This window comes from Staurois parvus, unplaced genomic scaffold, assembly GCF_062004578.1.
Source record: "Staurois parvus isolate SC_StPar_1 unplaced genomic scaffold, SC_StPar_1.0 ptg000149l, whole genome shotgun sequence".
Taxonomy (NCBI): Eukaryota; Metazoa; Chordata; class Amphibia; order Anura; family Ranidae; genus Staurois; species Staurois parvus.
The window spans coordinates 92,705-118,497 of NW_028317945.1; the positions used below are offsets into that span (position 1 = coordinate 92,705).

The window sequence follows — 25,793 nt, forward strand, 5'->3', positions numbered from 1 at the left end:
GAATGACATCGATTCATTCAGGGTTTTTTTTTTGTTTGTTTTTTTCTGTGCTTAGCTGTGATTTGGCCATGGCTAATCACATGACACAGCTGGGCTGTGACTGGCCCAGCTTGTGCATGTGATTGCTGTGACCATTCACAGCTAAACCCAATAGTATACAATGGATGGCATGAATGAGCCATCCATTGTATATAACTGTCCTGTGACCTGCTGTGATTGGTCACAGCAGGTCACATGGTACTGGCAACGGAGCCGGTACTCAGATCTGTCATCGGGCGTGTCCGAGGTACACGGCCGGTGACAGATCGCTCCGCTGCGCGGCTCTGCAGGTGCACAAACTGTGCATGCCCAGGAGGACGCCCTTTGGTGTCCACCTGGAACGCTGAGGGATTTTGCCGGCCGCCAAACGGCCATTGGCCGGGTGGCCAAAGGTTAAAAATGAATGGCACCCAAACATGCATAGTGTTTTTTACAACTATTACAAAGGCCAGATGTGAACAGGGCCTAAAGTCTGACACCAAAAAGATTTAAAAAAAAAAAAAAAAAAAAAAAACTTCCCTTTCAGTGCCCCTCCGTTGCATTGCAACTGTTAATTGCTCATTTAGTCTAGGGATAGAGGGTAAGGAGTAAATATTTACCTTGCTTTTGGTTCCAGCAGGCTCCCTCCAGTGCTGAAACTGGTGCCCAGTAGCCTGTTCTGTAAGCTGAGACTGTCCCTGGTTATACTGCAGCCTCTTCAGAGTATCATACAGGGTTGATGTTCCTGTATTGTACATAATGATGCCGAGGTCCTTCCCACTGACAGGAGCACTGGGCAGTGGAGAAAAATGCTGGAGCCTAATAATCTTCCCCCTAGACATGATGAGCATTTAACCCTTGAAGACTGTGGTACGTCCGGAATCAATTCTAGCAAACCTCAAAACGGCAATCCTGCTGCTACGGATAACCACAACCCATAGTCTCTTAAAGACGTTGGCAATTTGGGATCTAGTGACCCTGTATTTACAGAGTCTGCATCATCTGAGTCTCCCTTGGCTACATCTGGTGAGGAGAATTCCCCATCCCTTTTGTTGGAGGCCTTCACTGCAGTCACTCAAGATTTTGTGGAAAAATTCGCCGAATTACTAGCAGATACTGGGCACAGAGTATCCATACAGGTTTAAGGGTCTTCTTTGCAGAGTCTAACTCTAACATTCCCCAAGCCTCAAACAAAAATGGACTGCAGACACAGTACAGGAGATGACCAGAGACTACGGATACAGTACAGGAGATGACCAAAGACTACGGACATAGTACAGGAGGTGACCAAAGACTACGGACATAGTACAGGAGGTGACCAAAGACTGCGGACACAGTACAGGAGGTGACCAGAGACTGCGGACACAGTACAGGAGGTGACCAGAGACTGCGGACACAGTACAGGAGGTGACCAGAGATTGCGGACACAGTACAGGGGTGGATGACCAGAGACTGCTGACCTTTTGGGAGATGGGGGGGAGCGGGTACCCGAATTTGACAGGTACCCGCTTCCACTTTCTCCCTCCCTGTCTGCTGGGACACGTGACCGGTCCCAGAAGACTGTCCGACCATTCAAAAAGCACAGCTCTTCTCACGCATGCGCAGTGGGCACCTGGCTGTGAAGCCGCAAGCTGTCACAGCCGGCTGCCCACACTAAAGATGCCCGCGCCAGGAGAGAAGACCGTGAGGACACTGGTGTACTGAGGAACAGGTAAGGTTCTGCTGCAGAGAAGAGCCGAGCGGCTGGCCCGTTATTCTGACACGGCGGCAGTGGGAATACCGGTCCGGCTGCTCAATATTCGCTCCATAAGACACACAGACATTTTCCCCCATTTTTTTTTGGGGGGGGGGGGGGAGAGTATGTCTTATGGAGCGAAAAATACGGTAATGTACCTTCTCTGATCCCCTTGCTCCTGTCCATGTGTCAACGAAGTCTCTGGAGAGTTGTTTTATCTATACCAGGCCACCACTTCTTCCTTTAGAGAAATTCCCTGCCTTTGGGACACGCAACACCCTTGATGGTAAATGCTACACCTCATTGTTTCCCCTCTGCAGAGGGCCCCCATGCCATGCTAAGTAAACTGGAAGCAGCTATGACTGCTCATCTGGTTAAGAATCTGGATACTCTGCTACCAATGCACACCTGCTACTTTTTGGAGCATTGGCTCTGTGCATTTTCCTGGAATTACCACCTCCTGTGAAAGTGGTCCTGGATGGATCCTTTTTGCCAACATCTTCTTAAATGGGCTAAAACCTGCAAGATCTAGGATCCTTAAAGTGTAACTTTAAGACATTTTTTTTGGATAGAGTGGAGATGAATTAGAACACTTGTCAGTTTTTATGGCTGTCTGTGCCCCCAAGATTCACCGTCTCTATTTGTCCTGTTTTTTTATCATTGAAAGTAAAAGAAAAAATCCCAAATTTTGGGTTGTTCCCAGGAAAGTAACAGAAGGGAAATCTTCCAATGGGTTCACTAGTTTTGGTGACCTAGGGGTCCCCAAGGAATTCCCTTAATTTGCAGGGATTTCCTCTCACTTCCTGTCTGGCTATGTGACTGGAAGTGAAGTTTCCATAATGGGACACAGATGGCGGGCAAAAAGAATATGACAAAGGGTATAACCCTTCCTTGCTCTATCCAAAATGAAAAAAATTTTGCCTATAGTTCTACTTTAACCACTTCCTGTTGGCCCTATAGCAGAAGCACTGCTACACGGCGGCATGGGTAATTACTTGCCAGCACCCAGTGATTGCCCAGCATCTCCAACGGTCGAGGGGGAGGAAGAACTGTTTGTAAACAAAACAGTTCTCTCTCCTGTCAGCTCCTGCACACTGCTTTGCATGCACAGCCATGCAAAACAATGTGCTTACAGTGAGGCACAAACACAACCACACAGTTACAAACAGCACACCGTTAACCTTTTGATCGCCCTACATGTTAACCCTTTCCTGCCCTGTGCTAGTAGTACAGTGTCAGTGCTTTTTATTAGCACTGATCACTGTATTGGTGTCATTGGGGATGTCAATGACACCAGGTCAGTTCCCCCCAGTGTCAGAATGCCCGCCGCAGTCCCGCTATAAGTCGTTGCTCGCTGCCATTACTACTAAAAAAAATAAAAATAAATAATCTCAGTGTGTGTGTGTGTGTATGTATATATATATATATATATATATATATATATATATATATATATATATATATATATATACCCTGTTCCAAAATATTATGCAAATTATATTTTTCTCATTTACCTAAATAATTGATGTAAATAACAGTCAGCATAATTCTCATGTTATCAACTATTAAGAGTACAATTCAAATTTTATTGAACAAACCTCCTAATGATAACAGTATTTTTTTTAAACATAAAAAACTTACAATGCACTGTTCCAAATTATTACGCACAGTACTTTTCAAAACACTTTGTAGGTTGTAAAGAACTGAAAATTGTCATTTGTTGTGTTTGCAGCATATTTACTGAAATCAAAAGCTATTTCAATCAAACTTTTAACAACATTTTAACTTTTTAAACATTTTAACAGGTCACGTTACATTTTAACATAGGACCCCTTATTTGATAGCAGCTTCACAAGTCTTGCATCCATTGAACTTGTGAGTTTTTGGACAGTTTCTGCTTGAATTTGTTTGCCAAATGTCAGAATTGCCTCCCAGAGCTGCTGTTTGGATGTAAACTGCCTCCCACCCTCATAGATCTTTTGCTTGAGGATGCTCCAAAGGTTCTCAATAGGATTGAGGTCAGGGGAGGATGGAGGCCACACAGTGACTTTCTCCTTTTATCCCCATAGCAGCCATTGATGCAGAGGTATTCTTTGCAGCATGAGATGGTGCATTGTCGTGCATGAAGAGGATTTTATTACGGAAAGCATAGTTTTTCCTTCTGTACCAGGGAAGAAAGTGGTCAGTCATAAACTCCACATACTTTGCAGAGGTCATCTTTACACCTTCGGGGACCATAACGTGACCGACCAGCTCTGTTCCCATGATTCCGGCCCAAAACATGACTCCACCACCTCCTTGCTGACGTTGCAGCCTTGTTGGAACAGGGTGGCCGTCCACCAACCATCCACTACTCCATCCATCTGGACCATCCAGGGTTGCACGGCACTCATCAGTGAACAGGACTGTTTGAAAATTAGTCTTCATGTATTTTTCTGCCCAGTGCAGCTGTTTCTGCTTGTGAGCATTGGTTAGTGGTGGCCGAATAGAAGGTTTATGCACAGTTGCAAGACTCTGGAGGACTCTACACCTTGATGTCTGTGGGACTCCAGAGGCACCAGCAGCTTCAAATATCTGTTTGCTGCTATGTAATGGTATTTTAGCAGCTGCTCTCTTGATCCGATGCATGTATCTGGCAGAAATCTTCCTCAATGTGCCTTTATCTGCACGAACAACTCGTCTTTGCTCTGAATCTGCCACAAATCTCTTAATAGTGCGATGATCACGCTTAAGTTTTCGTGAAATATCTAATGTTTTCATACCTTGTCCAAGGCATTGAACTATTTCACTCTTATCGGCAGCAGAGAGATCCTTTTTCTTCCCCATATTGCTTGAAAATGGTGCTCTGCTTAATAATGTGGAACACCCTCCTTTAGTAGTTTTTCCTTAAATTGGGCTCACCTGCTAATCTAATTATCACAGGTGTCCGAGATTGTTTTCAGTGATCAAAAGAGACCTGAGACACAATGCCATCCATGAGTTAAACTGAAAAACAAAATATTTTATCTTTGTGACACTTAAATAGAATTTGCATAATAGTTTGGAACAGGGTATATAGTATATATGTGTGTGTATATATATATATGTGTGTGTGTGTGTATCTATATATGTATATGTGTATATATATGTGTGTATGTATGTGTGTGTGTGTATATATATATATATATATATATATATACACACATACATACATACATACACACAGTGAAGGAAATAAGTATTTGGTCCCCTGCTGGTTTTGAATGTTTGCCAACTCGCAAAGAAACGATCAGTCTAAAAATCGAATGGTAAGTGTATTGTAACACTGAGAGACAGAATAGCAACAAAAAATTAAAAAGAAATGCATGTCTAACAAATTCTGCACTGATTTACATGCTCATGAGGGAAATAAGTATTTGATCCCCACGGCCAAGGCAACAAAGGAGTGGCTCAAGAAGAAGCACATTAAGGTCCTGGAGTGGCCTAGCCAGTCTCCAGACCTTAATCTGATTGAAAATCTGTGGAGGGGGCTGAAAGTTCGAGTTGCCAAACATCAGCTCCAAACCTTAATGATTTTTAGATGATCTGCCAAGAGGAGTGGGCAAACCTGGTGGCCAACTACAGGAAACATCTGACCTCTGTGATTGCCAACAAGGGATTTGCCACCAAGTACTAAGTCATGTTTTGTGTAGAGGATCAAATACTTATTTCCCTCATGAACATGCAAATTAGTGCTTAATTTGTTAGACATGCATTTCTATTGAATTTGTTGTTGCTATTCTGTCTCTGTGTTACAATACACTTACCAATCGATTTTTAGACTGACTATATCTTTGTGAGTGGGCAAACATTCAAAATCAGCAGGGGGTCAAATACTTATTTCCTTCACTGTATGTGTGTGTGTGTATGTGTATATATATATAATTTGTACACGCTATAACTTTCATGTAAACCAATTAATTTACACAGAGTGGGATTATTTTTGTAGCAGAATACATTTTGGTCTAAATGTATGATTAAATTTGATTTCTTAAAATTTTTTACTGCACATGTTTAATAGTAAAAAGTTAAAAATATTTTTTTTCTCAACATTTTCAGTGATTTGTTTTTTTATAGTGCAAAAAATAAAAATCACACAGGCAATCAAATACCACCAAAAGAAAGCTCTATTTGTGGGGGGAAAAAGGATGTAAATTTCATTTTGACATTGCATGACCACGCAATTGTCAGTTAAAGTAATGCAAAAAATGGCCTGGTCAGGAAGTGGGGTAAGCTTCAATTTGTTATTGTATTTAAATCGGGTAGTACATCCAACATTCCCCTCCCCCAGACTGACAATGCTGCTGTCTGCTGTGCCCCTTGTGCTTATTCTTTCAGAGTGGAGGCTTATTAATACAGGAGGTGTATTGCTGGTTAGATCACCAGGTGAAAACAGAGGTGGGGGGGAGCCTAAATAAAACAATGCAACCACCACATCAGATGATTGGTAAACTACAATTTATTACGTTTTTGGTTTGGGATTTAATACTGCTTTAAGATTTCAGCATAATAATCTGTCACCTCTTGGGGAAATTTACCAGATTAGTTCCTGCTTCGAAGGTCCACAGCCTTCAGGCCCTTCATCTTCCGATAGAGTCCACACCTGCTTCCTCCCTTGTGGGATCCCTGGGCATTGGATGACCCTCTTCTCAGGGTAATTTTTCTCTCCCATTTTTTTTTTTTAACCCCCTTCTGCATTGTTATTGGTCTATTTCCTGAGCAGTCTAAACCAGCAGGTTGAACGAAAGAAAATTGACAGATCTCCATACCAATACAAACAGCGTGTGATGCAGAAAGGTCAAGAATAACCACAGTGGTTCTTTTGGGCGGTTTTTTAGTGCCCCAGCACTTTAGAGTGCCACAGGGTGTGTATTAATTTCATCTTCGCTTCTATCTGCTTGTTCCTATCTCACCAATCTAGGCCTGGGGTCTAACTTCCATTTCCTGCCTACCCTTGTGGAGATGTTTTTCATGTACCCGATTCCTTCAATCACTTTGACTTTGTGGGGTCGGACTAAGTTCTCAGGTGTATTCAGGAGTCACGTCACACTCTTTGCAGGCTGTCCTTTTTTAAACAATACAGGATTTTGCCTGGTAAGTCTCAGTGAGATTGTCTGGCCACACAATCTCTTTAGACAGTGTTTTTGGTCCCTTGATCCCAGGGGATCAGGAGTATATGAAGGCTTTGGGCCTTTTATGTAAACTAACTGGTCTTTCTCATCTTATTATTGTTGTTATTATACAGTATTTGTATAGTGCCAACAGTTTGCTTAGCGCATTACAATATAACGGGAGACAATACAGCAACAATACAGTTCAGGGTTAGGAGGACCCTGCTCCTTGGAGCTTACACGCTAAGAGGGAGGGGCTAGTGGTACAAAAGGTAGTAACTGTGGGGGATGGACTGGTCGATGGAGTAGAAGATCCATCATTAGCTGAGGGCAGGATAGGCTTCCCTGAGGAGACAGATTTTCAGAGATTGCATAAAAGTGAGCAGAGTAGGCGATATTCTAATAAATTGGGGTAGAGATTTACAGAGGATGGGGGGAGGCCTGGAGATGAGCATAGGAGGAGGAGAAATAATAATAATTAATCTCAGTTCTTGTTTGCCACTTGAAGTTGTGGGTTCTCTTCTCTACACAAGAATTTTTTTTCCCCTTTTCTGGTGGATTTTGCTTGGTCACACTTGCAGGCTCAAGTTCAGTGTTCCTTCTATGTGAAGTCAATTTCTTCTGGTGGTGACCCATCTATCTGGGTCACAAGCACCAAGTGTCATTTTGGCAGGTTGCCTTATCTAGTAGGGAGCTCCGCCTCATCCGATTTCAGATTTGGACCTTGGGAACATCTCATCGGCCTTTTAGCATTTGATCTTGTGTTGCGCACCTCTCAGTTGGAATGCTTTCCAACATCCTTAGTTTCTGAATTCCTGTGTCCCTCAACGAACGAGAAAGAAATAAAATCCTTTTGTGGGATCCATTGAAGGATATAGGTGCCATGTTTATGTGTTAATGATCATACTCATGGTAATACTACAAACTGTTGTATGCTGGGTATAGGAGGAGTTATCATTAGCTGACCAATAGATTGTCAGTGTCCAGTTCTCCTGTAGACAGTAGTATAACCCAATAGTATTTGAACTCCTGTATCCCTCCTAAACTAGACTCCGTGGAAGGGATTTTATGACAAGTACACAGATCCTACTACTTGCATCGAGGAGCTGCTTCATTTTCATTCATGCTTTGTTTTTTGTAAACGGGGGGGAAAAGCAGAGTTAAAAACATGCCTAAAGCCATGTTTTCCAAATGTATTTAGACATGTTCTGGCGCGTCAAGCATTTGAGCATTTATTCATTTCATTAGAACATTTTTTTTGAAAGCTAATTTTCCATGAAGGATTGTAGGTTTTCTACAATAGTTATATGATGTGGTGAATTTGGATACAGATAGTTTGACCCCTTCGTTTTTTCGTACAGTCTCTGCAAAATCACCCCCTCCTTCTCCCTCCCTCCCCTCTTCCTTCTCCCTCCCTCCCCTCTTCCTTCTCCCTCCCTCCCCTCCCTTCCTCTTCCTTCTCCCTCCCTCCCCTCCCTCCCCTCTTCCTTCTCCCTTCTCCCTCCCCTCCCTCCCCTCTTCCTTCTCCCTCCCTCCCCTCTTCCTTCTCCCTCCCCTCCCGCCCCTCTTCCTTCTCCCGCCCCTCTTCCTTCTCCCGCCCCTCTTCCTTCTCCCGCCCCTCTTCCTTCTCCCTCCCCTCTTCCTTCTCCCTCCCCTCCCTCCCCTCTTCCTTCTCCCTCCCCTCCCTCCCCTCTTCCTTCTCCCTCCCCTCCCTCCCCTCCCTCCCCTCTTCCTTCTCCCTCCCCTCCCTCCCCTCCCTCCCCTCTTCCTTCTCCCTCCCCTCCCTCCCCTCTTCCTTCTCCCTCCCCTCCCTCCCCTCTTCCTTCTCCCTCCCCTCCCTCCCCTCTTCCTTCTCCCTCCCCTCCCTCCCCTCTTCCTTCTCCCTCCCCTCTTCCTCCCTCCCTCCCCTCTTCCTCCCTCCCTCCCTCCCCTCTTCCTCCCTCCCTCCCCTCTTCCTCCCTCCCTCCCTCCCCTCTTCCTCCCTCCCTCCCCTCTTCCTCCCTCCCTCCCCTCTTCCTTCTCCCTTCCTCCCTCCCTCCCCTCTTCCTTCTCCCTTCCTCCCTCCCTCCCCTCTTCCTTCTCCCTTCCTCCCTCCCTCCCCTCTTCCTTCTCCCTCCCTCCCTCCCTCCCCTCTTCCTTCTCCCTCCCTCCCTCCCTCCCTCCCCTCTTCCTTCTCCCTCCCTCCCTCCCTCCCCTCTTCCTTCTCCCTCCCTCCCTCCCTCCCCTCTTCCTTCTCCCTCCCTCCCTCCCTCCCCTCTTCCTTCTCCCTCCCTCCCTCCCTCCCCTCTTCCTTCTCCCTCCCTCCCTCCCTCCCCTCTTCCTTCTCCCTCCCTCCCTCCCTCCCCTCTTCCTTCTCCCTCCCTCCCTCCCTCCCTCCCTCCCCTCTTCCTTCTCCCTCCCTCCCTCCCTCCCCTCTTCCTTCTCCCTCCCTCCCTCCCTCCCCTCTTCCTTCTCCCTCCCTCCCTCCCTCCCCTCTTCCTTCTCCCTCCCTCCCTCCCTCCCCTCTTCCTTCTCCCTCCCTCCCTCCCTCCCTCCCTCCCCTCTTCCTTCTCCCTCCCTCCCTCCCCTCTTCCTTCTCCCTCCCTCCCTCCCCTCCCTCCCTCCCCTCTTCTTTCTCCCTCCCCTCCCTCCCTCCCCTCTTCTTTCTCCCTCCCCTCCCTCCCTCCCCTCTTCTTTCTCCCTCCCTCCCTCCCCTCCCCTCCCTCCCCTCTTCCTTCTCCCTCCCCTCCCCTCCCTCCCCTCTTCCTTCTCCCTCCCCTCCCTCCCTCCCCTCTTCCTTCTCCCTCCCCTCTTCCTTCTCCCTCCCTCCCCTCTTCCTTCTCCCTCCCCTCCCTCCCCTCTTCCTCCTCCCTCCCTCCCTCCCCTCCTCCTTCTCCCTCCCCTCTTCCTTCTCCCTCCCCTCTTCCTTCTCCCTCCCCTCTTCCTTCTCCCTCCCTCCCCTCTTCCTCCCTCCCCTCTTCCTCCCTCCCTCCCCTCTTCCTTCTCCCTCCCTCCCTCCCCTCTTCCTTCTCCCTCCCTCCCTCCCCTCTTCCTTCTCCCTCCCTCCCTCCCCTCTTCCTTCTCCCTCCCTCCCTCCCCTCTTCCTTCTCCCTCCCTCCCTCCCCTCTTCCTTCTCCCTCCCTCCCTCCCCTCTTCCTTCTCCCTCCCTCCCTCCCCTCTTCCTTCTCCCTCCCTCCCTTCCTCCCTCCCCTCTTCTTTCTCCCTTCCTCCCTCCCCTCTTCTTTCTCCCTCCCCTCCCCTCTTCTTTCTCCCTCCCTCCCCTCCCTCCCTTCCTTCTCCCTCCCTCCCCTCCCTCCCTCCCCTCTTCCTTCTCCCTCCCCTCCCTCCCTCCCCTCTTCCTTCTCCCTCCCCTCCCTCCCTCCCCTCTTCCTTCTCCCTCCCCTCTTCCTTCTCCCTCCCCTCTTCCTTCTCCCTCCCCTCTTCCTTCTCCCTCCCCTCTTCCTTCTCCCTCCCCTCTTCCTTCTCCCTCCCCTCTTCCTTCTTCCTCCCCTCTTCCTTCTCCCTCCCCTCTTCCTTCTCCCTCCCTACCCTCTTCCTTCTCCCTCCCTACCCTCTTCCTTCTCCCTCCCCTCTTCCCTCTTCCTTCTCCCTCCCCTCCCTCCCCTCTTCCTTCTCCCTCCCCTCCCTCCCCTCTTCCTTCTCCCTCCCTCCCTCCCTCCCCTCTTCCTCCTCCCTCCCTCCCTCCCTCCCTCCCTCCCCTCTTCCTCCTCCCTCCCTCCCTCCCTCCCTCCCCTCTTCCTTCTCCCTCCCTCCCCTCTTCCTTCTCCCTCCCTCCCTCCCCTCTTCCTTCTCCCTCCCTCCCTCCCCTCTTCCTTCTCCCTCCCTCCCTCCCCTCTTCCTTCTCCCTCCCTCCCTCCCCTCTTCCTTCTCCCTCCCTCCCTCCCCTCTTCCTTCTCCCTCCCTCCCTCCCCTCTTCCTTCTCCCTCCCTCCCTCCCCTCTTCCTTCTCCCTCCCTCCCTCCCCTCTTCCTTCTCCCTCCCTCCCTCCCTCCCCTCTTCCTTCTCCCTCCCTCCCTCCCTCCCCTCTTCCTTCTCCCTCCCTCCCTCCCCTCTTCCTTCTCCCTCCCTCCCTCCCCTCTTCCTTCTCCCTCCCTCCCCTCTTCCTTCTCCCTCCCTCCCTCCCTCCCCTCTTCCTTCTCCCTCCCTCCCTCCCTCCCCTCTTCCTTCTCCCTCCCTCCCTCCCTCCCCTCTTCCTTCTCCCTCCCTCCCTCCCCTCTTCCTTCTCCCTCCCTCCCTCCCCTCTTCCTTCTCCCTCCCTCCCTCCCCTCTTCCTTCTCCCTCCCTCCCTCCCCTCTTCCTTCTCCCTCCCTCCCTCCCCTCTTCCTTCTTCCTCCTTCCCTCCCCTCTTCCTTCTTCCTCCTTCCCTCCCTCTCCTCTCCCTCTCCCTCCCCTCTTCCTCCTCCCTCCCTCCCCTCTTCCTTCTCCCTCCCTCCCTCCCTCCCTCCCTCCCTCCCTCCCTCCCCTCTTCCTTCTCCCTCCCTCCCTCCCCTCTTCCTTCTCCCTCCCTCCCTTCCCTCTTCCTTCTCCCTCCCTCCCTCCCCTCTTCCTTCTCCCTCCCTCCCTCCCCTCTTCCTTCTCCCTCCCTCCCTCCCCTCTTCCTTCTCCCTCCCTCCCTCCCCTCTTCCTTCTCCCTCCCTCCCTCCCTCCCCTCTTCCTTCTCCCTCCCTCCCTCCCCTCTTCCTTCTCCCTCCCTCCCTCCCCTCTTCCTTCTCCCTCCCTCCCCTCTTCCTTCTCCCTCCCTCCCTCCCTCCCCTCTTCCTTCTCCCTCCCTCCCTCCCTCCCCTCTTCCTTCTCCCTCCCTCCCTCCCTCCCCTCTTCCTTCTCCCTCCCTCCCTCCCCTCTTCCTTCTCCCTCCCTCCCTCCCCTCTTCCTTCTCCCTCCCTCCCTCCCCTCTTCCTTCTCCCTCCCTCCCTCCCCTCTTCCTTCTTCCTCCTTCCCTCCCCTCTTCCTTCTTCCTCCTTCCCTCCCTCTCCTCTCCCTCTCCCTCCTCCCTCCCTCCCCTCTTCCTCCTCCCTCCCTCCCCTCTTCCTTCTCCCTCCCTCCCTCCCTCCCTCCCTCCCTCCCTCCCTCCCTCCCCTCTTCCTTCTCCCTCCCTCCCCTCTTCCTTCTCCCTCCCTCCCCTCTTCCTTCTCCCTCCCTCCCTCCCCTCTTCCTTCTCCCTCCCTCCCTCCCCTCTTCCTTCTCCCTCCCTCCCTCCCCTCTTCCTTCTCCCTCCCTCCCTCCCCTCTTCCTTCTCCCTCCCTCCCTCCCCTCTTCCTTCTCTCTCCCTCCCTCCCTCCCTCCCCTCTTCCTTCTCTCTCCCTCCCTCCCTCCCTCCCCTCTTCCTTCTCCCTCCCCTCTTCCTTCTCCCTCCCCTCTTCCTTCTCCCTCCCTCCCTCCCCTCTTCCTTCTCCCTCCCTCCCTCCCCTCTTCCTTCTCCCTCCCCTCTTCCTTCTCCCTCCCCTCTTCCTTCTCCCTCCACTCTTCCTTCTCCCTCCCCTCTTCCTTCTCTCTCCCTCCCTCCCTCCCTCCCTCCCCTCTTCCTTCTCTCTCCCTCCCTCCCTCCCTCCCCTCTTCCTTCTCCCTCCCTCCATCCCTCCCTCCCCATCTCTTCTCCTTCCCCCTCCCCTCTCCCTCCCTTTTTGTTTTTTTTTTGTTTGTTTGTGCTTGTGTTGTTCGCCAGCACTTTATATTTGCTTGCATTGTGTTATGTGATGCTTACGAGCTGTTGAAATGAACTGTTATCCGAAAGGGTGGAACATTCTTATATTTAAATATGTAGCTCATATCCTGCATGCCTATGTTTGTGTGGTCCAGACTCACCTGACCGAAATGCAGCAATAGTCTTAGGGCTGATAAATTCCAAGGAATCTGACAGCTTCCTAACATAGTTATGCTCCGCACGCACCATCAGTTTATTTTTCGTTTAACCCAGCGGGCTGAGATCGGAAGCCAAGCGGCGAACCTTTTTTAGTTATGCCCCTTAGACAGAAGCCGTACAAATGTTCAGCTTCTGTCGGACCAGCAGCCTTACACAAGGGCCAAATGTTGGCTGGTTTCTGTTGAACCAGCTGATACTACTCAATAATTACCCCGTGTATATGGGGCTTAAGAGAATGAGTCACTGGCACCACATAGATAGTGGCTATCTAGCTAAACTTTATAAGCTGTTGACAACCTTGTGTGATTTGACATGTGTTCACTTTAGCCTTTGTGTAGTTGCTTGTGAATGAAAAGCCCACCAGTATCTTAGATATTTGAAATTACGTTTTTGAACCAAGTTTCTTAGCTCTACCTATCTGCTACAGCTATTACATGAGAGGGTCTCTCACCAGTATGAAATGGGGGATATTGAGATTTTCCTTATATGGCTTCATAGTGGCTGCAGTGGGCCACTGGTCCACAAAGCTGAGTATACTTGTGAAGCTTTTGGAATACATAAAACATATAGCCCTGGTTCACACCAATTGCGGCTTTAAAATCGTGCTGCTTCAGTGGATTCAGCAGCTTCATGCACAGATGTCAATGCATGTCGCACATGAAATCACCAAAAATAACGCGGGAACCTTTTTCAAAATCTGTGCAAGGTGGATTCACATTGATTTCAACGGTTACATAGGCACAAATAGAGTTCGACCTGTCGTGATTTTGAACTACCAAATCACATGACAAATTGCACTGGTGTGAACAGGGCTTAAGCCAAAGGACAGTTCAGCCTGTTCGTTTCTAACTAAAATTTAAATATCAGTTTGTATCCTCTTAGCTACTGATTAAAAAAAAACTTGATGAGTTATCTGTGCACCATATTCTTTTGGAATCCGTATGTTTGATCCTTCCAGTTGATAAGTTTGAAGTCTTATGTACTTGGATACATATTGGAAGTGTTGGTACCCCTTTGTGTTTTCACAAAGAATCCAAGTTTGCCATGAAAATAGCTGGAACTGACTCAAGTAAATGCCATTTATCATTCAGTATTGCATAGTCCAGGGAGCAGACACATAGCTTTTGCTTTATGGCTTACATATTTGGCTTACATATTATTGTATATAATAAAACAAATGAAAACAGCATGGCATTATCAATAATATCCTTAAGGGCTCGTTCACACTAGGCTGTTTTGCCAACGCTTGCCAAACGCCCCTATAGCGTTTGGCAAGCGTTGGTCCGGCGTTTGCGGAGCGTTATTAACGCTCCGCAAACGCCGCATGCGTGGTTTAGCGGCCGTTGCTAGGCGTTTGCCGAGCGTTAATAACGCCCCACAAACGCCTATAATGCAGTTTGAGTGGTGTTACCGCTCCGCAAACGCCCCGCAACCGCGTCGCAACCGCACCGCAAACGCCGGCCGGGCGTTTGCGGAGCGGCACCATAGACGAGAATAGGAGGCTTCAAAGCCTCCTGACTCGTCCAGAGGCGTCTGTTTTGCTGCGACGCAACACGACGCAACGCAAACGCTCCCGTTAGAACAGCACCATGTGCTGTAATGTGCAGAATTGGCAGAGGCGTTTGGGAAGCGGTAAAAACGCTTCCCAAACGCCTCTCTGCCGCCTACACACAAGGCTAGTGTGAACGTAGCCTTAAAGTGAAAACACAGTATTGGAATTTAGTGATATTCCAATCGGACTGTTTTCACTTAGCATCACAGGTGTCTTTGATCACCTAATCAGTCACTCAGCCTATTTGAATAGAGAAAAGTACTCAGAGACATTGTGTCATTGTGTACAGAACAGTAAACATAAATGAGAAAGAAAAACAGTTGTCTGAAGAAGAAAGACCAGCATAGTTTAGGCTGGTAAAGCAAGGTTAGCATAATACAGACTGAAAAACAATGTCCAAAGATGTTCCTGGGACCATAGTTGCTGCTATTATCAAGATGTTAAGGTCCATAGGAACGTAGCCAACTTCCTCTGTAGACCTACAGAGGCTGCAACACTGGAATGGTATGGTGAAAGGAAATACATGCCACCAGAAAAGTGAGTATAAAAGCTGTAAGCTTGCAGGGCACCTATTAGGATTTTTTGATACCCTGGCATGGTCACTTTAAGGAGAGATATTTTCACATTCGTATATCTGAAACATGTATTCCCTTTTACAGCTAGAAAGTGTTCATGTATATGCTTACTTTTAACTTTCATAACTTTTTTTTTTTTTGTTTAATAATTTAGTTTGGGGAAAAAATAAGGGTCCCCCAGCTGACAATGGCACTGCAGCTTGGGGTGAGCCATCTGAACCTGCTTCTGGATGGGGGGAAGCAGAAGAAACTGGACCTCCAACCCCAGGCTGGGGAAATACACCCCCTGTAGCTCCAAGTGCCATGAAAACTGGTAAGTCATTCAAATATGCAGCTTTTTTTACAAAGAAAAAAAATTATCATTTTATGTAATTATTTTTAAAATTCCCCTCTCAAAGGTTTTACCATTCAAAAATTTTATATTTGGATGTGATGTAGAAGTGTTAATTGTGACAAAACAGTACCCTGAAAAATACCTTTTTTTTTGTTTGGTTGTGTTGAATTTTTCTGAGACAGAATGCACTACCCATGCTTGCAGTCTCGTAGTAGTATATCTACTGTATGAAATCTAGGACACCTGCCTTTGACTGACTGCCAGTATGTTTTGAGATTTAAAGCACTACTGAGTTTACTGTTTTTGCTGAAAAGGAAGCTGTACCTGAGGACCTGCAGTCCAAGGCTCTCCCTTTCTTCATTCTGTGGATCTGTGCTTTTTGAACCTTTCCTGCTACTGCTTTAATTATTGCTCATCAAATCACCAGTTGTCAAGATGTGACGCACGGAGTCTATAGACAATACTGCCAATTAGTCCTTTTGCCTTGTGCTTTGTTTTTTTTCCCTTAGCATAGCTTCCATAGTTCAGGTCCTCCTTGAAGCCTAATTAAACCAAAGAACCAAAATGTTGGGGTTTTTTTGGACATTACAGCACACAGGATGACTATTCAGGTATAGGATTTGTATAGGATATTGGACATCGACAAACAACGTTGGAAGGACAGTATAACCACTTCCAGCATGCCTCAGTTTTTCACTAGTGTACTAGTAGCATAAATGTCTTCTCTCCTGAAAGAAGAAAACCATTTCTTTGTTTTATATTAACCACTTGCCGCCCTGCCACTGCATATATACGTGTGCAGGGCGGCACTGGGGCGCAAAAGCACGTTTTAAAACGGGCTCCGCGCTCCCGACGTTTTCGCGGGCAGGGGGCGCGCGCGCTCCCGCCGACCCGCGGGTGAAACCATTTGATCCCGGAGGGATCAATCATTTGATTTCAGCCAGTGATGTCTGGCTGAAATCAGATGATCGGTCCCTGTCCTATCCTGTCCTGTGTTGACAGTTACACAGGACAGGATATGATGTCATTCTTCTCTGCCTGGACACATTCCGTTCCAGACAGGAAAGAAGACATACAAATTGTGCGCAAAACAGCACATACCCACAGTTAGAACACTCTAGGACACATTTAACCCCCTGATCTCCCCCCCCCCCCCAGTTAACCCCTTCACTGCCCTGTCACCAGTGTCACTGATCAGTGAACCGATTTTTACTGATCACTGTATCAGTGTCGCTGGCGACTTCCGATAGTGCCTCTCCCAGATAGCGCCAGTTTGCCTGCCAGTATACCAGTAATCCCATTTAACCTCTTGATCGCCCCCCCCCCCAGTTAACCCCTTCACTGCCCTGTCCACAGTGTCACTGATCAGTGAACCGATTTTTACTGATCACTGTATCAGTGTCACTGGCGACTTCAGATAGTGTTAGCGCCCCTCCCAGATAGCGCCAGATTGCCCGCTAATACACCAGTAATCCCGTCTAACCCCTTGATCGCACCCCCCGAGTTAACCCCTCCACTGCCCTGTCAACAGTGTCATTGATCAGTGAACAGATTTTTACTGATCACTGTATCAGTGTCGCTGGCGACTTCCAATAGTGTTAGCGCCCCTCCCAGATAGCGCCAGTTTGCCCGCCAGTACACCAATAATCCCATTTAACCCCTTGATTGCCCCCCACCCCACCCCCAGTTAACCCCTTCACTGCCCTGTCACCAGTGTCATTGATTACAGTGAACAGATTTTTACTGATCACTGTATTAGTGTCACTGGTGACTTCCAATAGTGTTAGCGCCCCTCCCAGATAGCAGCGCCAGTTTGGCCGCTAATGCACGGGATTTTTTTTTACCAAAAACATGTAGCAGAATACATTTTGGCTTAAATTTATGACTAACTTTGAGTTTACAATATATTTTTTATAGCTGAAAGTAGAAAATATTGTTTTTTTTTCAAAATTCGTGTTTCTTTTGTTTATAGCGCAAAAAATAAGCGCACAGGTGATAAAATACCACCAAAAGAAAGCTCTATTTGTGTGAAAAAAGGACGTAAATTTCGTTTGGGTACAGCATTGCATGACCGCGCAATTATCATTTGAATTAGTGCAGCGCCAAACAGCAAAAAAAGGCCTGGTCATTAAGGGGGGTAAATCCTCAGGAGCTCAAGTGGTTAAAGTGTTACTAAACCCAGGAGCCTGCATTCACTATATCTGGTCTCCCACAGTACAGAGAGCATGGAAATGCAATTATATAAGTAAACATAAACTGCTAAATACCTTTTCACTTCAGCAGTATATAGCAGTCTTGTGGCTTCTATCAGTGTCTGGTTAAGGGATAAGTTCACCTTTTAGAAAAAAAGTGCTAAATGCACATTTTTTTTCAGGTTAAAAAAAAATGTGCCTTTATTATTTTTGTCTTTAGGAGCCTGGAAAGCATTGCACCAGTGATCAGTAGATCGCTGATGCCATAAAGGTCTCCTGCAGATCTGTCAGAATATCTGCTTGCCGTACGGGATGTACGAGCAAGCAGATATTCTGACAGGAAGAATGAATGAACTACGGTGCTTCACAGTTCAGTGGTAGTTCATTTAACAGCTACAAGCTTACAGCTGCTAAGGCTGTCAGGACTTGTAGTCTCTCATTCACAGATGACTGTAAATGAGTGATTTAGTTGAGTAGGCGGAGCCCCGCACAGCCTCATTAAAAAAAAATAAATAAATAAATTTGACCCTAGCTAGTGAAGGGGAAGAAGATCCCCTGCTAGTGAGGAGCAGGGAGCGGTCTGAACGTTACATGTTACACCCTGAATGAAAGGTGAACCTATCCTTTTAAAGCTTGTAGAAGGAGTTTTCGTTCTCCTCTGACTGTCCTATGAGGCTGCCTAACCTTGACCCTCTGTTTGGACAGTGCTGATTGGCCTTGTGCCGATCACATACACCCTCCCAAAACAAAAAAAAACTCTAGCCGTAAACTTCAAACTGAGCATGTGCAAAGTGCCTCCTAGGGCTCTGTACTATCAGCAGATGTATTGGGAACAGCAAAAGAAGGGGTGGATCAGAGAAGTCAGGATCAAACAACCTTTTACAAAATACAGATAATTCACCCCTTAGGTTCCATAGTGAGTATAACAAGCATGCTTTCTTTACTGCATATACAGACTGATTTTACTGTTGTGGGTTTAGTAACACTTTACGTTTCTACAGATGCTGCAGTCAGAAGGAACTCATTTTGCAGCTTCCCAATTCAGCTGTCTTCAGCACACTTTATTTTTTTTTTTAACAGATAGCTTTAAACTGTCTTCGCTATTTAAAATAAGATTTTTTTGCATATATTTGCCTTAATTAATGGTAACGCTATATAAATCCTGCATAATATGTGCTGAGCCACACAGCATTGCTAGGGACACCTCTGGAGTGTGCTCCCCAACTATGGGGCAAGTGTAAGCAATGTGCAATCCCTGTTCATGTATACAGGCCTCAACATTTCCACTCGCCTGTTCATATATGGCGAGTGGAAATAACGTGAGGGCGAGTGTGTCCCAAAGGGCCATCAGACTGCTGAATACGCTAAGCAAAATGAAAGCAAAGGGTGGGGGGACTGTCTGCTGTGCGCTCTGCCTCCCCCTAGAATGCAGTACCCAGCTGTGTGATGGAAGCTAATGTATTGCAACTTTTTATAGGGCTGTGTGTGTGTGTATAATGTGGGGGGACTCTGGGGATCCTGATGTAATGTGAGGAGCATTTAACAGTGTCATTTCATGAGATACTTTTGAAGGGTATGTTTAGAGGCAGAATTATGGGGCAACAACTGATGGTGAGTAACTCTTAAGGCCTGGCTAGTAGCTCAGGACTTGAAATTTTGAGCCCTGCATATATACATGCACACACACTTTGTGTGTATATATATATAATGCAAACACATTCAGTGGGTATAGAAGAGAATCCGCTCCATACCACCCGCACCCCCTTTTTATAATCACATTTTTGTTGCTTTGCAGCCAGTTTTTGTGTGATCCAGCTGTATTTACTCATAAATAGATATAAGATATAACATACCAACATGTCAGAAACAAATTCAACAACAAAATCACTTTAGTTGGAAAAAGGATCACCCCCTTCCTAAAAATGACTTGTAAACTCAGTCAGATGTCGCTAATTACCTTCTCAATGGCACACACAGCCATTTGACTTTTAACTGTTACCGTTTTGATGGTCAGCATGAAAAGCGTTTTCCTTTTAGTCCCTAGTAGTGCAACTGAAGCAAACAATCGGCTGTGGGGTGGTAAGGCGCTGTCAAAAGATCTCCGAGATAAACTTGTGAATAGGCACAAGTCAGGAGATACAAAACAACCATTTCAATTCTTTATCAATGCCTAAGAAGCATGGTGAAGTGGAAGGTATTTGCTACAACATAGACCCTCCCTGGATCAGGACGTCGCTCCAAACTGGTCAGAGAGGCTACCAGGAGGCTTACAGCAACTCTGAAGCAGTTGCAGGAATTTATGACAGAGTAGTCATTGTGTGCATATGACCGCAACATCAAAAATTCTCCACGATTGTGGCTTGTATGGGAGGGTTGCAAGAAAAAAGCTACTCCTCAAGAAGGGCCACATGCAGTCATGACTGAGCTTTGTCAAAACACACCTTGAAGATTCTGAGTCCGCATGGAAAAGTGTATGGTGAGATGACTTAAATTGAATTATTTGGCCTCAACTCCAAACGATATGTCTGGTGGAAATCCAATACATCTCACCATTCAAATAACTATTCCTGTAGTAAAGAATGGAGGTGGTAATATCCTGTTAACCTCCCTAGCGGTCTGATTGTCCATATTTCTGTGCTCAAAGCGGTACTTTTTTTGCATGGAAATATGTATTTTTTTTATTGTAGGCCTGTCATTTTTAGGAATAACTCACTGAAATCTGTCCGAACAAGAGTCTAGTAAACATCCCGGGTAGGATAAAACTTGAAACACGAAATCATAAATTATTATTTAATAAATAATCATAAAAAATAATATAATAATACATTTAATTCAATAATATAATCAAAGCAAAAACACTGAAATTTGAAATATAGCGCCAAGTTCGCACATCACTGAGCAAAGTCCCAAAATCGTTTTCAGTGTTTGATGACGAATTTCCCCACGAATCCTTATCACTCAATTCTGCAAGTGGTTCTGATTTACTATCGCTGTTCTCTAGCTGGTCTAAAACCGCTTTTGACCTAAAGAGATGCTTTTTGGACGCCATGGACATTTCTCAGTTTCCAGGCAGAAAGAACAGTAAAAATGCAGGCAGGGCACAGGACAAAGCACTCAGGACAAAATAAATATGAAATGGTTTGATACAGTAATGTTTTACTATGTGATTTTAGTGAATGTCACTTTTTGTCATTTTCAAATTTCCCGCCGTTCCGTCCCCCATGCGTCCCGACGCTCGCAGGGGATGGAACCCAGATGACAGATGCCGGCATCCACCGGATTACATTGCCGGGGACACTGCAGGAGGGACATCGCGGGAGCACAGGACAAGGTAAGTGAACGAGAGATTGCGGAGCAGCGCCGCATGGTAAGCCCAAGTGTAGCTCGGGGTTACCGCTTGAAGTACTGAAACTTTACCCCGAGCTACACTCGGGAATACCGCCAGGGAGGTTAATGGGGGTGTTTTTCTGCTGCATGGACTGGAGCACTTGTCAGGATAGAAGGAAAAACGGATGGGGCAAAGTAATTTTAAATTCTTGAGGAAAATCTGATGCCCTCTGCCAGAAAGTTTGTTAGTGAGGTGGTTTACTTTTCAATATGACGATAATCCAAAGCACACAGCAAAAATGACCACACAGTGGTTGAAGGAAAAAAAAGGTGAATGTCCTTGCATGGCCTAGTCAGAACCCAGACTTAAACCCCATTGAAAATATGTGGACTGCAAGCCATTCCACAAACGGTCACCATTACATTTAACTGAACTGAAGCAGTTCTGCAAATCAGAGTAGGCAAATATTGCAGAGTCTAAAATGTGCAAAGTTAGAAGAGACATATCCCAACGGACTAAAGGCTAATTAAAGCAACAAGTTCAACAAAATACTAACACAAGGGGTGATCCTTTTTTCCAACTGAGTGATTCTGTTTTTGAATTTTTTATTTTTTCTGACATGTTGGTGTTATATCTTTCATTTGGATGTTGCACTGAGTAAAATACAGCTGGATAAAACAAAAACTGTCTGTCTTCATTTCAGGGTGCAAAGCAACAAAATGTGATTTTAAAGGGGGTGGTAATTCTTTTCTATACCTATTGCATCATGTTAGTATATACTGTATATGTATGTATAGTATGTCACAAATGCAGCTACTGCACCTTAACCACTTCCAGACCGGACACTTTTACTGACCAGGGCAATTTTCAGCTTTTAGCGCTATCACACTTTGAATGACAATTGCGCGGTCATGCAACACTGTACCCAAATGAATTTTTTACCATTTTTTTGAGATAGATAAAGCTTTATTTTGGTGGTATTTATTCACCACTGGGATTTGTATTTTTTTTGCTATGTAAATGAAATGTCCAAAAATTTTTTAAAAAAGTGTTTTTTTTAATAAAATTTTGCAAATAAATAATATTTCATCATAAATCTTAGCCAAAATTTATTCCGTTATCTTTTTAGTAAAAAAAAGAAAAAATCCAAATTAGTTTATAAGCAAAAATTATAATTTTTAAATATTTTTTTTTTACATTTTTATTTTATTTTTTTATATTATTATTTTTTATTTATTTATTTATTTTTTACATACTGTCACCCTAGCAGTACAGTGTCACCATGGTGACACTGTACTACTTGTGAGGGGTGATAAAGATTTTTTTTTTTTTTTTTACACTGATTGCTTTTACACCCATATAGGATGTAAAAGCAATCATTTCTCTTTCTCTCTGTGTGCATTCCTGCACTCATTGAGAAATACAGAGTGAGCTGTGATTGGTCACAGCTTGTCACATGGTACAAGGCTTTTGTGAATAGCCTTGTACCATGTGACCTCTGTGATCATTCACAGATTTCACACATAGTAAGCAATGATGTCAGAAGTGACATCTTGCTTACTACTTTGCATGTGATCACTGATTGGCCAATCAGTGATCACATGATCGGGACCTCGTACAGAGGTCCCGTCCGACGATCGGTGTTTCACTGTGTCCGGAGGACACAGCGGGCACCGGATCGTGGTGCTTGCGCGCTCCCAGGGAGCGCGCACAAGCAGGGTGCGGGGAGGCCGTTTATAGACGGCCACCCGACCCTGCAGTGCCACAGTCTGGCCGTTTATATACAACGGCCTGTCGGGAAGTGGTTAAAGAGAGAAAGTTCACTCACAGCGAGAACAGTGAATCGGTTTCCTGAAGTTGGTGTTGTGGCATGTCACCAGTCACATAAAAAATTCCTGGGCAAAATTTAGATGTCTGAGATGACCTCTTGGTTACAGTTTTGATAGACCAGGTTTAATTATGTAAAACAAAAACAGCACAGCCACTACAATGGGTGCAATGATCTACATTGATATGCTAATGAACTTTTCATGCAACAACTTAAATCTACTCTTCTGATGGCAAGTTTGTGCACATTAATTAAAAATGAAGCCAAACTAAAGCATGGCAAAATAGCCAAATTTTTAATTTTTTCCCAAATGAAAAAATAATCTCCAGTCAAAAACAGCATATTTAAAGGGAGCAAAACCCCCTTTGAATTCTAGAACAAGCCAAGCAATCTATTCGCTCAAACCCTTCAGGGCACTAGAGCTAGATTGTGTATATATCACATATCTCTTTACATGGATATCTCACTTGTGGAATTGATGGGTACTCTGGCAGCACTACATCATAGAAAAGACTGTAACAATGTAGTACAAAAGGGACTTTTGAGGAGCTACTTTGAGCTAGCAACAGTTAAACATCCATTAATTAGTAACATTTATATTTATTCAATATATGTAAAAATAAAAATCATTAAAAAGAGATTGCAAAATGCAGTATATATGTTCTTGTATACTATAATGCATATTGAGAATTGATAACTAGCTACTACTGCTAAATTGGCTTTATTAAAAAAAAAAAAAACAACTTTTGCACAAAGCTCCATATGTAGGTCAGGAGCCCTGGTAAATAAAGTGACAAAATAATTTTAGGTGTTAACCCATTTTATATGTAATATATAAAATCATTAAAACAAAATTACATACAATCTCTTCTTTATCACATATACAGTGGGGCAAAAAAGTATTTAGTCAGCCACCAATTGTGCAAGTTCTCCCACTTAAAAAGATGAGAGAGGCCTGTAATTGGCATCATAGGTAGACCTCAACTATGAGAGACACAATGAGAAAAAAAATCCAGACAATCACATTGGCTGATTTGGAAAGAATTTATTTGCAAATTATGGTGGAAAATTAGTATTTGGTCACCCTCAAACAAGCAAGATTTCTGGCTCTCACAGGCCTGTACCTTCTTCTTTAAGAGGCTCCTCTGTCCTGCACTCATTACCTCTATCAATGGCACCTGTTTGAACTTGTTATCAGTATAAAAGACACCTGTCCACAACCTCAAACAGTCACACTTCACTATGGTAAAGACCAACGAGCTGTCGAGGGGCACCAGAAACAAAATTGTAGACCTGCACCAGGCTGGGAAGACTGAATCTGCAATAGGCAAGCAGCTTGGTGTGAACAAATCAACTGTGGGAGCAATAATTAGAAAATGGAAGACATACAAGACCACTGATAATCTCCCTCGATCTGGGGCTCCACGCAAGATCTCACCCTGTGGGGTCAAAATGATCACAAGAATGGTGCGCAAAAATCCCAGGACCACACGGGGGACCTAGTGAATGACCTGCAGAGAGCTGGGACCAACGTAACAAAGGCTACCATCAGTAACACACTACGCCGCCAGGGACTCAGATCCTGCAGTGCCAGACGTGTCCCCCTGCTTAAGCCAGTACATGTCCAGGCCCATCTGAAGTTTGCTAGAGAGCATTTGGATGATCCAGCAGAGGATTGGGAGAATGTCATATGGTCAGATGAAACCAAAATAGAACTGTTTGGTAGAAACACAACTCGTCGTGTTTGGAGGAGAGAGAATGCTGAGTTGCAGCCAAAGAACACCGTACCTACTGTGAAGCATGGGGGCGGCAACATCATGCTTTGGGACTGTTTCTCCGCAAAGGGACCAGGACAACTGATCCATGTACATGACAGAATGAATGGGGCCATGTATCGTGAGATTTTGGGTGCAAATCTCCTTCCATCAGCAAGGGCATTGAAGATGAAACGTGGCTGGGTCTTCCAACATGACAATGATCCCAAACATACCACCCGGGTAATGAAGGAGTGGCTTCGTAAGAAGCATTTCAAGTTCCTGGAGTGGCCTAGCCAGTCTCCAGATCTCAACCCCATAGAAAACCTTTGGAGGGAGTTGAAAGTCCGTGTTGCTAAGCAACAGCCCCAAAACATCACTGCTGTAGAGGAGATCTGCATGGAGAAATGGGCCAACATACCAGCAACAGTGTGTGCCAACCTTGTGAAGACTCACAGGAAACGTTTGACCTCTGTCATTGCCAACAAAGGATATATAACAAAGTATTGAGATGAACTTTTGATATTGACCAAATACTTATTTTCCACCATAATTTGCAAATAAATTCTTTCCAAATCAGCCAATGGGATTGGATTTTTTTTCTCATTTTGTCTCTTAGCTGATGTCTACCTATGATGCCAATTACAGGCCTCTCTCATCTTAAGTGGGAGAACTTGCACAATTGGTGGCTGACTAAATACTTTTTTGACCCACTGTAGTTATCGGATTATATTGATATTGTACAGAATAATAAATAAAATTTTCTACAAATACATTATGTTGCACATGTGGTGGATGCTGTGGCACCCATCCTGCAGGAGAAGGCCCCCACTCCGGGGGGGGGGGGGGGGGTCCGCAGATAAAAAGAAAACCGCTGACCAACAGTAAATCCTAAACTAAATCAACGTGATCTTTCATTCATAGTTTGAAACTGTTAACACGAGGTCCCTTGCCATTTTTTTTTTCATAAAATTCTTTTTGAGTTTTGCATACAGCTTGGCAATAAAACATACAACCAGCGGTCAGGGCCATAACCACAGAGAGTAATAACTCTTACATAGTACCTCTCTAAAGAAGCCAGAATTAAGGCAGTACAGGATTTTGAAACCTCCGTGGGCCACAGGGGAGATATGTGTCAATGCAATAATTTTCCTCAACATGTAATAAGGAAATATTGGGCCCATAAGATAGGATATGCATTTATTTATTTATTACAGGTACTTATAGTGCAGTCAATTTACGCAGCGCTTTACATATATATTGTACATTTACATCAGTCATTTAGTGTTGTCTCTAAACCAGGGCAAAAGAAACATTCAGTATCTAAATGGGACTTCAGGGAACCAGGGCCAGGCTAAGGGGCATACTTAAATTAAAACACACGTTATTAGGCAGTCTTAGAGGGGCTATCTAGCCAGATTTGCCATACCTTGTCAAATATTTTTGGTCACTCCCTGTTATTGTAGTTGGCCTTATAGAATGGTGTCAT

General features: G+C 45.7%; 1 protein-coding gene across 1 annotated transcript in view; it reads left to right on the plus strand.

Moving 5' to 3' along the window:
- The window catches only part of TNRC6B (trinucleotide repeat containing adaptor 6B), a gene marked incomplete at its 5' end in the record, with an annotated part of 282,305 nt that overhangs the window by 67,783 nt on the left and 188,729 nt on the right, over positions 1 to 25,793 (plus strand). Inside the window, one exon of the mRNA XM_089674295.1 lies at positions 15,023 to 15,181. Within this exon, the coding sequence (XP_089530421.1) occupies positions 15,023 to 15,181 (159 nt within the window). The remainder of the gene's footprint in view (positions 1 to 15,022; positions 15,182 to 25,793) is intronic.